Source organism: Coptis chinensis, chromosome 2, assembly GCF_015680905.1.
Source record: "Coptis chinensis isolate HL-2020 chromosome 2, ASM1568090v1, whole genome shotgun sequence".
NCBI classification, from domain to species: Eukaryota; Viridiplantae; Streptophyta; class Magnoliopsida; order Ranunculales; family Ranunculaceae; genus Coptis; species Coptis chinensis.
The window spans coordinates 30016070-30029664 of NC_141457.1; the positions used below are offsets into that span (position 1 = coordinate 30016070).

Here is a 13595-nt window from a genome sequence, read left to right on the forward strand (position 1 = left end):
AAAAAATTGCGCTAGAGAAATACAGTGAGTTAGCAAGAATAGAGGCTGCAGAGATTAAGACTAAATATGATGAGTCCTGGTCAAGGGAAGGAGATAAGTGTACGACATTTTTCTTCAAAGCTCTGGAGGAAAAGAAGGCCAAGAGTGGCATTTGGTGTTTGCAGAACTCTAATGGTGGTACTGTGACTGGTCAGGCCGAGGTTATTAAAGCCTTTGTGGAATATTATGGTGCAATTCTTGGGTCTGAAGCAAAAGAGATAAGTGGAGTAGACTTCTTCAACAACTTAAAAGTCAAATCAGTGTTGTCACCGATCATGCAAGCAAAGTTGGGAAGTGATATCTCTCCGGAAGAAGTTAAAGAAGCTTTATTTGGCATGTATGAGAAGGCAACTCCGGGACCAGATGGATTCACTCCTTTCTTTTTCACGAGCTGCTGGGCTATTGTTAGGAACGATTTTACCCAGGCCATACTCAATGCTTTTAAATTTTTTAAATTTCCGAGAGGTGTTAATGCCACGTTCATATGTCTTATTCCTAAGGTTCACAACCCCACGAAGGTTAAAGACTTAAGACCTATTGCACTATGTAATACTGTGTATAAATGCATATCTAAAATCATAGCAAATAGGATTAAGATGGTGATCAATGATATTGTACACTCTAACCAGTCAGCGTTCATTCCTGACAGATCTATACAGGATAATATCCTTCTATCTTATGAACTTCTCAGAGGCTATGACAGGAAGTATGGTACACCCAAATGTTCTACAAAGCTAGACATAAAGAAATCTTACGACACTGTGAGTTGGGAGGCTATCTTAGCGATGATTAGAGTTTTCAAATTTCCTGACTCTATGGTTAAATGGATTGAGATGTGCATTCCGACTCCCTCATACTCTATCCTTATCAATGGATCTCCTGAAGGATTCTTTGCTGGTAAAATAGGCATTCGTCAAGGTGACCCTTTATCACCTTATCTATTTGTGATGGTTATGGAAATCCTGAATGGTATTCTCATGCAGCGTATCAACAACAAAGACATCTTATTCCATTCCAAATGTAGCAAGCTAGGTGAGATTGTCACATTTAGCATTTGCAGATGATGTTCTTATGTTCTGCAAAGGTGATAGTACATCAGTGCAAGCTATTAAAGAGGACTTAAAAGTCTTTGGAGATGCAACTGGGTTAAAAATCAATAATCACAAGACGTCATTACTAGTTGGAGGCCTTAGTCAGCAGGATGCAAAAGCTTTAGCGAAGATTATGGGAATAGAATTTGATTAAACCTCTAGTGAGATATCTTGGGCTACCACTCATCTCTACAAGGTTGGTGATTAGAGAATGTTAGCCTTTAATAGAGAATGTTACTAGCAAGATTTTGAATTGGAAGTCTAAGTTATTGTCTCATGCATGAAGACTACAAGTTATAAACTCTGTTCTTATTACTTTCCATACATATTGGTCTAGAACTTTCATTCTACCTTCCACGGTTCTTGAACAAGTGCAATAGATATGTGCAAAATTTTTGTGGACTGGTTCTACAGAGAAGAAAGGGCATCACCAAGCTAGCTGGAATATTGTTTGTCTTTCTAAGGAGGAAAGGGGTTTGGGAGTCATGAACCTACAAAGGTGGAACATTGGGGCCTACTGTGGATTGGTTTTTAAGTTGGTCACAAGAGAAGAAACTATTTGGGCGATTGGACATGGCAGCAACACATTAAAGAAAAGTTTTTCTGGTCCATGAGTATCCTAAAAGACTGCTCATGGACGTGGAGAAACATTTTGGAAACTAGGAAGGAAGCTAAAAGATTTATATAATATGAAATTGCTAATGGTGAAGACACTCTCTTATGGCATGATATTTGGTGTTCAAGATCTCCTTTGATCGAAGATGCAGAGGCGAGAGCAGCATGGGATTTCTAGCTGAATGCTACATTAAATCTCCTTATTTCCGATGGCACATGGAATTCAGAAGTTCAAAATTTGCAGGCGGCAGGATTGAAGAAGGAGATCAATGAAGTACAAATAAATTCGAACCTAGACAAAAACTTCATAGTCTGGACTCCTCATCAAAGTGGTAAATTTACTTTCAAGAGCGCATACGAAGCTTTGACCAGAGAAAGAGAGAAGAAATCATGGTGCAATATGGTATGGGGAAGATGGCTTTTGCCACGCCACTCCTTTTCCACATGGCAGCTATTCTCTAATAACATACCTACACATGACAGGTTAGTACATAAGAAGATTCTCAATAGTTCGGTGTGCAGCCTGTGTAATGAAAGAAGAGAATTCTCAGTCCATTTATTCTTTGAGTGTCTGTATTTAAGGAATTTCTTTGGAAGAGTGAAACAGTTAATAGGAATTTGCATTGATGACAGCCATGCGAATAAGGAATGGTTTTTGATAATTCGACAGTGTAAAAATGTGGAGGTGGGGGAGATTTATAAGGTGTTCGTATGTGCTTCGGTGGATAACATATGGAAAGAACGTAATACACGACGCTTTCGACAAATTGAAAAACCTCCTGAGGTAGTGTTTAACAAGATGGTACGGGATTTGAGAAACTATTTACAAGTTCTAAGACCTAAACTCAGAGATAGTGAAAGTGGAAGAGGGTTGTTTCTCAAAATCGGTATTACCAGTTATTTCAAGCAACAGATGTCCACAAACTGCTCATAGATTCCTCTGATGGGTACGAGAATGAAAGCAAACATAGATGGTGCCTTAGATATTTATAGGCTAGGTCATGGAGGAGTGATAAGAAATTATGAAGGCATGGTTATGGCTGCATTTAGTGGAAGTGGAGGTATGGCGTCAGTTATATTCCAAGAACTTAAAGCTATAGAGGCCTGTCTTGGTCGATGTCTGATAGAAGGCTTCTTAGAGGTAGAAGTAGAATCTGATTCATTAAGAGCCATCAATGCAATCAACAAAATTGAGAAACCTCCATGGTATTGTCGAGATGTAGTGGCTACTATTGACAGAAATAAAGAAGGCTTCAGTTTCATCTCTTTTTCACATGCTTTTCGAGAAGTGAATAGGGTAGCTGATTATTTTGCTAGTTTACATATAAATATTGGAAATGTTGAATTTTCTACTGTCCACTTTGCACATCCTCTGGATTTTGTAGTTCAGAACTTTGTAAACGAGGATAAGAGTGGAACTATGTATGTAAGGAAAAGTTAAATTAATACAGGTGGGGGTCGGCCTAACCCTAGCTTATTTGGAAAAAAAAAAAAAACTAATAGGAGGGCGATTAATTAACTAAGGGGTTATTATTCTAAGTAATAGGGAGAGAGTTAGAGTTGTGCCTTAGTCCTCTTTATATAGGAGAGGGCTAGGTTTACAATTTCGTGCATGGGCTTTGGAGCTATGTTTTGGGCCATTAAATCAAGCCTAAAACCTAATTACTTAAGTCTAAAGAGGGTTTCTCTATTGGAAATTACTATAACCGCATTTTCGTCTATTTTTACTCCTCTGATTGGATCAAAGACTAGACCATTAGAAAGATCTTTCTGAGCCGGTTGTTTTGACATATAGTAAGCCCAATTCCGAGGTCTGAGTCCAAAGATACGGCCTACGGAAGTTCGGTTGACTTTTCTGCTCTATTTCTGCCCGCGTTGACTTTGACTTTTCATCTTTGACTGGGCTTTAAAAAGGCTTTTTCTCCTTAAATCTTGGGCTTTAACCATAGAACTTCATAGCAACCAACCTTTGCTCCTTTCTCTTGCAAAAATGACATATTTCTTCACATATTTGACTATAATACCTGAAATACACAAAAACATGTAAACAGTACTAACTCTTATTTATTATACACATAATTGGTCTAAATATAATATTATTAAGGGGTTAAAACTACAGTTTTGAGTTCTTATCAAACCACTCCCAAACAGCATTTTGCTTGTCCTCAAGCAAATATGTGAAATTAAAATAAGTGACAAAAAAATGGAGTTCTAACTAATCTCGTTTCGCTGAGTGCGATTGCATTAACCATATGCAATAAGGCCTTAAACTACTAGGAATTCCCTAGTGGACGAGTTATAGCCTCATGAGAGTTTTCCAGAGAAGGTACTCACAAACTTCATCTATACTACAACGACTAAGAAATAAAAATTACTGTTTCCTTATTTATTCTCAGATATCTATACATCTCACTAGCAATGAATACAAAATAATCAATTAGAAACCCAAGCTAATACGTACATAATAATCAATCATCTATGGATAAACATATATATAATAAACTATGCTATGAAATGCAATATCAGGTCCGTTTATGAAACTTTGGAATAACGTCCTTAAGTAGGTCCTCACAAATATGTCAAGACAAAAACACTCTGATTTTTCCACTCAAGTTTCGCTCACTCCAGTGTGTAGTGGGCACACTTTACCTTACAAACTTAATGACGTACAAGGAAGCCGAAGTTGATCAAACATATCTGCCAATTACTATAACACTAACCTATTCCTAATTGAGTTATATGTCTTTATTAGGTGTTGCGAGGATTAGGTGATGGTTTAAGAATGAAGGAATTGGATATTCAAAAGGACAAGTCTGAGATAATAGGATCTTCAAAATATGTAACTAGAAAAAACCTTGTTCTTACTTTGCTTTTACACTTTGTTTCTATCCTTAGCTATTTTTTTTTTCTTTTGGCTTTTGACTCCTTTGATTCTGTTTATGGAGATCTAACTTTTTATTTTATTTATTTATTTTCTTTTCTTTGGATTAAAACTTTTTTTTTCTTATTTGAAGCAACTAACAAATTCTTGGTGTTCCACAGGTCTTTTTTTTTTTTTTTTTTTTTTTTTTTTTTTTTTATATTCTCAGACTCATTAAAAAAATGGGTAGGCTGATTTTTATTTTGTTTTGTTTCTTATAAAAGGGTAAAGGATTTGTGGTTTATAAAATGGCTAAAGAAAGGCTCAGATGGGTGACTAGTAGAAAATAATTTCATATAGGTTTGAATTTCTAGCTATATCGATCCAAAAAGGGCCTAAATTCTCATTTAGGATATGGTATAATGATCAAGCAAGTGGACGTGTGATTTCTCTATTCGGAATTTACTTCTCCCTTGTGTCATTACTCATATATTTCACTTATATAAGACTTTTAGGCTATATTCTCACAGGATTTGTAGAATAAGTATACTAGCCTAGATTTCAGAAACTTACTGCCAATACAAACATAGATGCTCATGCAATATATTTATAGAAAGATGCAATAACTATTACCTACATATTAACCTAAATTTCTAAAAACTATTCTAATTTTAGAGCTAATGTGAAACTTCTAGACTATTATCATTACAGAAGAAGAAACAATACTAATATTCCTAAGTGTATAGTATAAATACTTGTTATTATTTTTTTAATTTTTTTTACTAGAAAGCAAGTGCATATTATACATATATATATCCTAATAGGTGCCTTAAATTACGTATGTTTCTATGCCACCCAAAAAAAAAACATGCTTTGTCCTCAAAGTATAGAAATAAGAATGATAGAAAATACCATGGAAATGCGTAAAAATTTTAGAACACCTGCAAAACAAATTTAGAACATACTAATATAGATAAAGAAAAATAGACGCAACTCTATATGAGTTCCGCCCGTTATGGGAATAACAAAAAATTTAATTGCTTGGGACATAAGCAGACACTAACAAAAAGTAAAACTTACCTCATATCCAGCATTTAAGCATTGTCCTCCTCTTCTATAAAGAAGTGAGGTTCTTTTGCATCCTGCCAAGTCATGACAATTTGCCAGGCCTCATGCCATTTGTCATCTACCTTTGCTAACCTGTTAAGCGCCATTTGGTCGGATGGGGTGTAAGGAGCAACCCAATTAGGTTGTAGCCTCCACCCCGGCCAAATCATCGCATGGAAAGAGCGTATGATGCAATTGGTGGGTCTCACAATGTCAATCCCAACCTAATCCATGAAACGGGTACAAAACTTAGGAAAGAAAAATAGCATTATGCGGCAAACCAAAACATGCATAAGAAGGTACTTATGCTTCATACTATGTGCTCTTGCTAAACTAGACACTAAGGTTTGGGGAAGGTCATAGAGCATATGTCCCTCAGCTAGAGCAAGGAAGACATCACAAGTGGCGTTATTTGCAGAAGAAAAACGCCATTCCCCTAAGATATTCAGCATGATAAAGAACATAATAGTGCCCATGTTAAGGGACAAGCTACCAAGGGCTACTTTATATTACCCTTGGTCCTCTATACAAAAAGTCCCCGCTCCATAGGTCTCATGCAAATACTCATAGGTGTAGATATATATATTATCAGCCATATAGCCCCATGAGTTTCGGATTTCAGCAGGCATAGACAGTCCAATATCAAAGGCCAACAAAAACTTGGTTAAGTCCATTGTTACATCATCAATGGTGATAGAGAACACTTGTTCCCTATCCGGTCAATAAAATAACTTACAATGATCATAGAAATAAATAGTAAGTTCAGGAGAATAACTTTCATCAGCAGTTACCATTAGAGGCTGCCATCCCGACTACACAATCAAGTCACGGAACCAATATCCATAGGTGTCGCTCTCAAGCAATTCTTCGAAGGACTGCTCCGGTATGATTTGAGGAGATTTTATAGCAAACAAATACACTACTAAACTCCTCGAAGTGAGTGCGGAAAACCCCAAAAAATAGAATTGGAGGTGTGTTGAGGTTAGGGCGTGGGCGCGCTTAGAATAGCCTATGGAAGGGCGCGTGTGCACTCAACTCTGACTTTGCGTTCTAGGTCCTTGGATGCGGGCGTGCTCTATTATAAGGCAATAGAGAGGGCGTGCGCGCTCCAAGTGTTGTATGTGTTATGAAGTGAGAGGTGAATTTGAGAGGTGCTGTGTGAAATTTAGAGCATCCCATGTATTTATAGAGCTCTAGTTTCTTAAACAAAGGTCCTCAAGGTTCCTTAATTGATACAGAAAGAGATAGAATAAGAAAAGGCTTCTAAAACAAAAATAGATACAGGCTCCAAAATCAAACCTAGAGCTTTTAGGCTAGAATTAAAAATAGCAATCATCCAAATTTCTAATTCTTGAGGTTGTACAAACCAAGAGTAGCTAATTCTAGCTACACCATATTAGCAACAAGCTCACACAAACCATATTCTCAAAACCTTACAATATTAAATTCCAAATATAGGTGGATAGGGTAAAATACAATGCTAAACAAATAACACGACCCCCAAACAAGTCGGGAAGGTAGGATTCATGAAAAAAAATAGATAGCATGCTCGGACAAAATTTAAACTAACTTGAAATTTAAATAACAACCAAATACATAATCCAATATGAACTACTTAACTAGACAACTGAGAATCAAATTCTACTAAAAACAGGGAAATTTCCTAAAACAACAATAATACAATCAATGAACTAGCCACGAGATGAGGATGGGCCAAGAATAGGAAGTTGAGTGATCAAGAATGGAAAAACCAAACACCCCACCCCCAAACAAATTTTTGAAAACTGGGTTTAGAAAATTTGTTTTAAAACGTAGGTCTTTTAAAGTCAGATTCTCGAGACTTACTAGACTAAAACATGTATTAACATCATATATCAACAATCTAAAGAGTTATGGGTCTGTCCATAAATAATTAAGACAGACTGCCAACCCAAACAAAATTAGGCACCAAGATTTCCTATGATGTGGCGTAGTGGAATGAGAGTGAATATTGATAGATCTAGAACCTAACCTAACATGCAATTTCTTCTCTTTTTTCCACGAAAGGGTGGCCAAGTGAATGATCGTGAAAAAATGGATGGTTGTGGAGGATATGTGGGATATTGATAAGTTTTAGAAGAAAGAAATGGAAAAAAAATGAGAATGTGGGTTTAGCACAAAACTCATTGGTGGCGTGGGTTGATATAATCACACATCTGAAAATGAAAATGTTAGGTGGCTCTTTCTGTAGGAACCGTTATTTCAGAATGAATATTTTTACAAACCGTGAAAACCGTGCGCAGTGGAATTAATGGTTCTCATGATTTTGGATTGGAAAACATACCTGTAAATCCGGTTAAGATAACTCTGAGAATCCAATAGCTTTATGAAATCCGAAATCAACCCCTTGATCTTCTGTTGTATTCCTTTCAATAGATTGGACGTTGTATGGGAAACGATCTACCAACCCTTTCCTTTCTCACAAAGCTAGAACCGATTTTCTATCTTTTCTTGCCTCTCTTTTCAATCAAGAGGAATAGTGTATTTCGGCCAAGAAGAAAGGTTTCTATTTATAGGCTACAACAGGGACCATGAGGAGAAATTAAGGTTGAGCCTCCTGACGGGCTTGGGCTTCCCATGTTCGCCCATAACACACAGCCCAAGTCCGTCAACAAATGGCTTATTCCACTAAAGGCCATTGTTGCACTACCGCCCTAATCCCAAATTATGTGTCAGCATTTATGGGCTCCATATTATATGCTCGTTGATCTCCCCGTGCTTAAGATATCGAATGCCCGTTAATTAAGTCAAGTTATTGACAACTACATTAATAAACTTTTTATGTCCTTGAGTAGTACTACTCAACCTCATTGTCATGTCGGATCAAATCCACCTGCAGGGTTTACATGACAATCTTTATGAGCTCCTAAAGAGGACATCATCAGCCCAACTTCTTGCGGGACACAGATTCCTTCTATAATCAACAACATACCTTACATACAATGTCATTACCCAATCCATCGAGTTTGTTGATTCACAAATGAATCTCACTCATTGATGATTTAAAGCAATGTACAATGCACGTAAGTGCCCGTTATTATATCCAGATAAGGAGGACAAGCATCCATAATTACAGAAGTGTTTGTTCTCTTATATAGTTAGTATAAAGAGAAACAACCTCACTTGGTCCTATTCAATACACACGAAGTGTACTAGTATAATCCTATAGTTAAGATAGACTAATACCAGATTATACTACAACCGTACCAATGGTTTGTCCAAATCCATTTAGGTTGTGAACGTTTACTTATACTTTATAAGGTACTGATGATATGCTCTTATGTGTGTCCACACCATATCATCTACAATATAAAGTATTAGACACATGTATATAACTAATAACATATATAATATATATAACATTTGCCCATATGATTCTCATTCAAAATATAAAGAATTAGAGTTATTACAAAAGTAATGCTTTTAGTATATACCCTATCACTTTCTTGGGTATTAATAAGAGCCCAAAAATATAGTTTTAACCTCTTAATAATCATACTTTTAGACCAATTATGCGAGTAATAAATAAGAGTTAATGTTGATTACGTGTTTTTATGTATTTCAGGCAGTTAAGTCAATTATGTGTAAAAATGTGCCACTTTGGCGAGATAAAGAAGCAAGGGTTGGTTGCTAAGAAGTTATGTGATAAAGGCCAAGATTCAAGGAGACAAAGCCTTTATAAAGCCTGGTCAAAAGCTGAAAAGTCAACATGGGCAGAAACAGTGCACAAGTCGATAGAACTTCCGAAGACCATATCTTTGGACTCAGACCTCGGAATTGGGCCTACCTTATGTCAAAACGACCGGATCGGAAAGAGCTTTCCAATGGTCCAAGTCTTGGCCCAATCAGAGGAGCAGAAGTGGACGATAAGTCTGTTGAAGCCAAATCTAGCTGAAGAGCCCTTTTTGGACTGAAAGAATTGGGTTTTGGGCCCGATTTTCCGGCCCAAAACATGGCTCCAAGGCCATACACGATTTTTGGATCTGAAGCATATAAAAACAAAAGCTTAGCTCTTTGTTAAGGGTAGGTAGTTAGACCTAGATTAGAAATTATATTAGTTAGCCTCCATTAATTAGTTTTAGAACTTAGTTTTAGAATTTCAATTAGTTAATTAATTAGTTTTTTCATATCTTGTTTTAGATCTAGTTTCATGTTTAATTAATTACTTTAGAACAAAGTAGATTATTAATATAAATTCATTTTGAATCATTGTTCTTATTGTTCTATTAGATTTGTAAAGTTAATTTCTTATTCAAATCATTACTCTTACCATTGTTCTTTGTGTTTGTTCAATTGAATTTGTTTAAGTCTTGAGAGTTAAGAATGGAACGATTCCGTACTCGTTATATTGCATGAATATATAAGTGAGAGTAGGAAATAAATAGTTGATACTGTAAGAATAAGATTAGAGTAATCTAATTGAGTTTTTACGAGTTATCAGGTATTATGTCCTTACCAGATGGGTTTAGGAAGTCATGAAGCATAGGAGAAACAAAAAGGTTAAGTGTAAACTCAAGGTTCCTTTGAAAAGGTGGAGGGAGGGGAATTGAGGCGGTGGTAAATGATTGGATTTTATGAGGGATTAGCTCAGGTGGGTGATGGTCGGGTGGTGTGTTAGATAGTTCTTGAGAGGGTGGATCATCACAGGCTCTTAGAAACTCGTTGAATTCCTTATCCAGCTTGGTCGCATCCACGTAATTATGGTATTCATCTACATCTTTGAGAAAATCATCAATCTCGTCCAAGGAGTCGTAATTGTGATCTTTGTCTTCGTCCATAAGAGGGGTATCTACAAGTGTGGGGACAAAAACGTCGGAGTCGGAACTTCTAAAGGAAATGAATTGATGCATCTTATTATCTGGAAACATGTTGTTGAAATAATCTTGAGCTAAGCTCTCGATCATGCTTACTTCTCCATCGATAGTTGTATCGGGTAACTGTTACATCATTTTGAAAACATTTACCTCAACAGAAAGATGGCCAAAGGGCATGGACATCGAACCATCGCGACAGTTTATGAGTGCGTTGGCAGTTGCCAAGAAAGGACTCCCTAAGATGATAGTAACAGAGTTGTTAGCGACTTCTGTGTCGAGGATAACAAAGTTGGCTGGGTAGTAAAAATCTTGAACTTTAACCAGCACATTTTCAACCACACCCTTATGATACTTAATAGAACGATAAGCTAATTGCAACGTCATTTTAGTTGGTTACATCTCGTGTAGATCTATTTGTTTATATAGATAATAAGGGAGCAAGTTAACAATCGCCCACAGGTCTAATGGAGCAATTGTCGTGTGGGTATCCCCTAAGGTGCATTGTACAGTAGGATGACCTTGTACTTAACGATTCCATTATGTTTCAATAGAGTTGGAAATTGTTCAGTTAAAAAGGTGTCTTTTGGAATGTTTGTTTTCCGCCTAGTAGTGCACAACTCTTTTAGAAACTTAGCATGTTGTGGTAATTTTTTAATAGCTTCAAGAAAATGTAGGTTTATCGTTAGATTTATAAAAACTTTCCTAATCTCGTCAAAATTTGTATCCTTGTTTAACATGGCTAGTTTATGGGGAAACAGTGGTTTCTCTCTATATTTAGCATATGGACCAATATGAGTTTTAACCTTGGCCGCTTTCCTCTTGGATTGTGGTTTAACTGGTACCTCTACAGGAGTAGGATCTTCAGTTTCTATATCGGTATCTAGTAATTTTTCATTTTCAATGACCACTGGTGGTGTATTAATGGGCATAGTTACGACGTTATCAACCACTTTGCCAGAACGGAGAGTGGTGATGGCATTTAACTCACATACATTTAAATTTTCATTACTAGTATTAGCAATTACTTCAAAGGCTGTGTTTGGCATTTTAAGATTAGGTATAGCTTGACTTGGAAACACACCTTTTGGTTAGGGTTTCTCTTAGGTTAACTATTGTATGGAGTGATTAATGAATTGTAAAATCTGTTGGTTAGCTTGCAAGTAGGCTTTGAAACGATCTGGCTGTGAAGGTGTAGTGGCCACAAGTGGTGTGACTGGAACTATCTCATATTGATTATTAACAGGTGGGTTGTGATAGTTATTATTAACCGGTACGATACGTCTATTGTTGTTATTATAATTATTATAATTCCCTTGTCCTTGTCTTGGTGGAACTTGGTTGTAATTGTTTGCTGGCTTAACATTTTGATTATTAAATCCCGAAGGTGTAACTTGTTGATTATTTTGCCAACCGTAGTTGGGGTTTTGTCTCCAATGAGCGTTAGGTTCGCTATTTATGGAGCAAACATTACCCGGCTGTGTGGGTGGTTGTTCATTGACGAGAGGACAATAGGAGTCGGTATGCTCAAGGCTGTAACAGAAATTACATGGAAGAGAGTTGATGTTCATGACAGGAGTAGGCTTACGTTGAATAGAGATGGCTTATACCTTTTTTGTGAGGGATTCGATTAGAGTTCTAAGCTCGGGATCAGATTAAACCTCAAACATACTGGCATCCTTAACTATGGAAGAAAAATTAGCGGAGCGGGGGATGTCATTACCCCCCAGCTATTATTACGCTTAGATTAATCTTCTAAAAACCTATAAGCCTCTGAGGCTCCTTTACTAAGGAAACTACCCCCAGTCATTATATCAAGAACCTCTTTATGATGATGTAAAAGCCCTTTGAAAAAGGCATGAACAAGTGTGTCTTTCGCAAGGTTATGATGTGGACACTCGATGAGAATATTAGTGAAATGATTCTAGGCCTCTGAAAAGGATTCATGAGGATTCTGGCGCCATTTGATAATAATAAAATACGCATTTTCTATATCCTAAGTAATTATGCTAGGAAAAGGTAAAAGCATGAATTTAAGCTATTGTTATCATAGTTCTACTCTCAATTATCATGAAATAACGGGAGTCAGAATTCGCTCCACTCCTAATTGCTTAGACGTAATAATTATCCATAACTTAGACAATTCTATAATATCAATGAGAGCAATGGTTTAATTATATTAATATGGTGAAAATAACTAATTAAAATATGCTAGATTATATTATGGAAATTTAATGAGAAGATGTGAATCAGAAGAAGAGATTAGGGGGATTTCATTCCACCTTAGAGTTCGAAAAGATCAAATCTTTGATGATTCCATCATAGATGATTGAGTTGCAAAAACTTCTGGATGGGTATCCTACATCTGAACTAAATTCTTTCTTGTGAAAGAATCTCTTTCTAGTTGCTCTGAAACAATTAGGAGATTCTCTAGAAGAAATACGGGTTTCTGACGACAACATGCTATTGGGTGGTGGTCCCGCTTATGGGGTCAAATCAATACGTTCTAAGAAGAAATATTTTAATATCAATCTCATCGATATGATAAGTATCATACCAAATCCCATCAATTGAATCACTTTTTTGAGAAATACGAGACATCTAAGTCGTACAAGTAAAGAGATCTATTCATTGATACGAAATAAAAAAATGTGAACGGTGATTGGATTGATGATAAAATAGAATCCTGGGTTGCGAACAGTGATTCGATTGATGATGAAGAAAGAGAATTCTTGGTTTAGTTCTCCACCTTAACGACAGAAAAAAGGATTGATTTGATGGTTGAAGGCCCCTTTAGAGATATGGGGGGAAACGTAACGGCCTAAAGGAGGAATGTTAGCTCTGTCCGCTTTGGTTTCACCCTCTTCTTATAGCTTAGTCTCTCTTTCTAGCAGTCTTATAATGCGTAGGAGGGCAGGAAGCAACTGTGAAAGCTCTCTCCTTGCTAGGCTATAACGATTGACTTATTGCTGCTTGCGGCTTCTTACTTACTTACTTAAGTCGATTAATTCTTAATATGCTAGTATAGAGTTG

General features: G+C 36.5%; 1 protein-coding gene across 1 annotated transcript; it reads left to right on the forward strand.

Moving 5' to 3' along the window:
• The first annotated feature begins 2700 nt into the window (after positions 1-2700).
• Positions 2701-3186, forward strand: LOC147515720 (uncharacterized). The gene has a single exon (XM_086593027.1). The coding sequence runs from the start codon at positions 2701-2703 to the stop codon at positions 3184-3186; it is 486 nt and encodes a 161-aa protein (XP_086449153.1).
• Positions 3187-13595: the final 10409 nt, after the last annotated feature.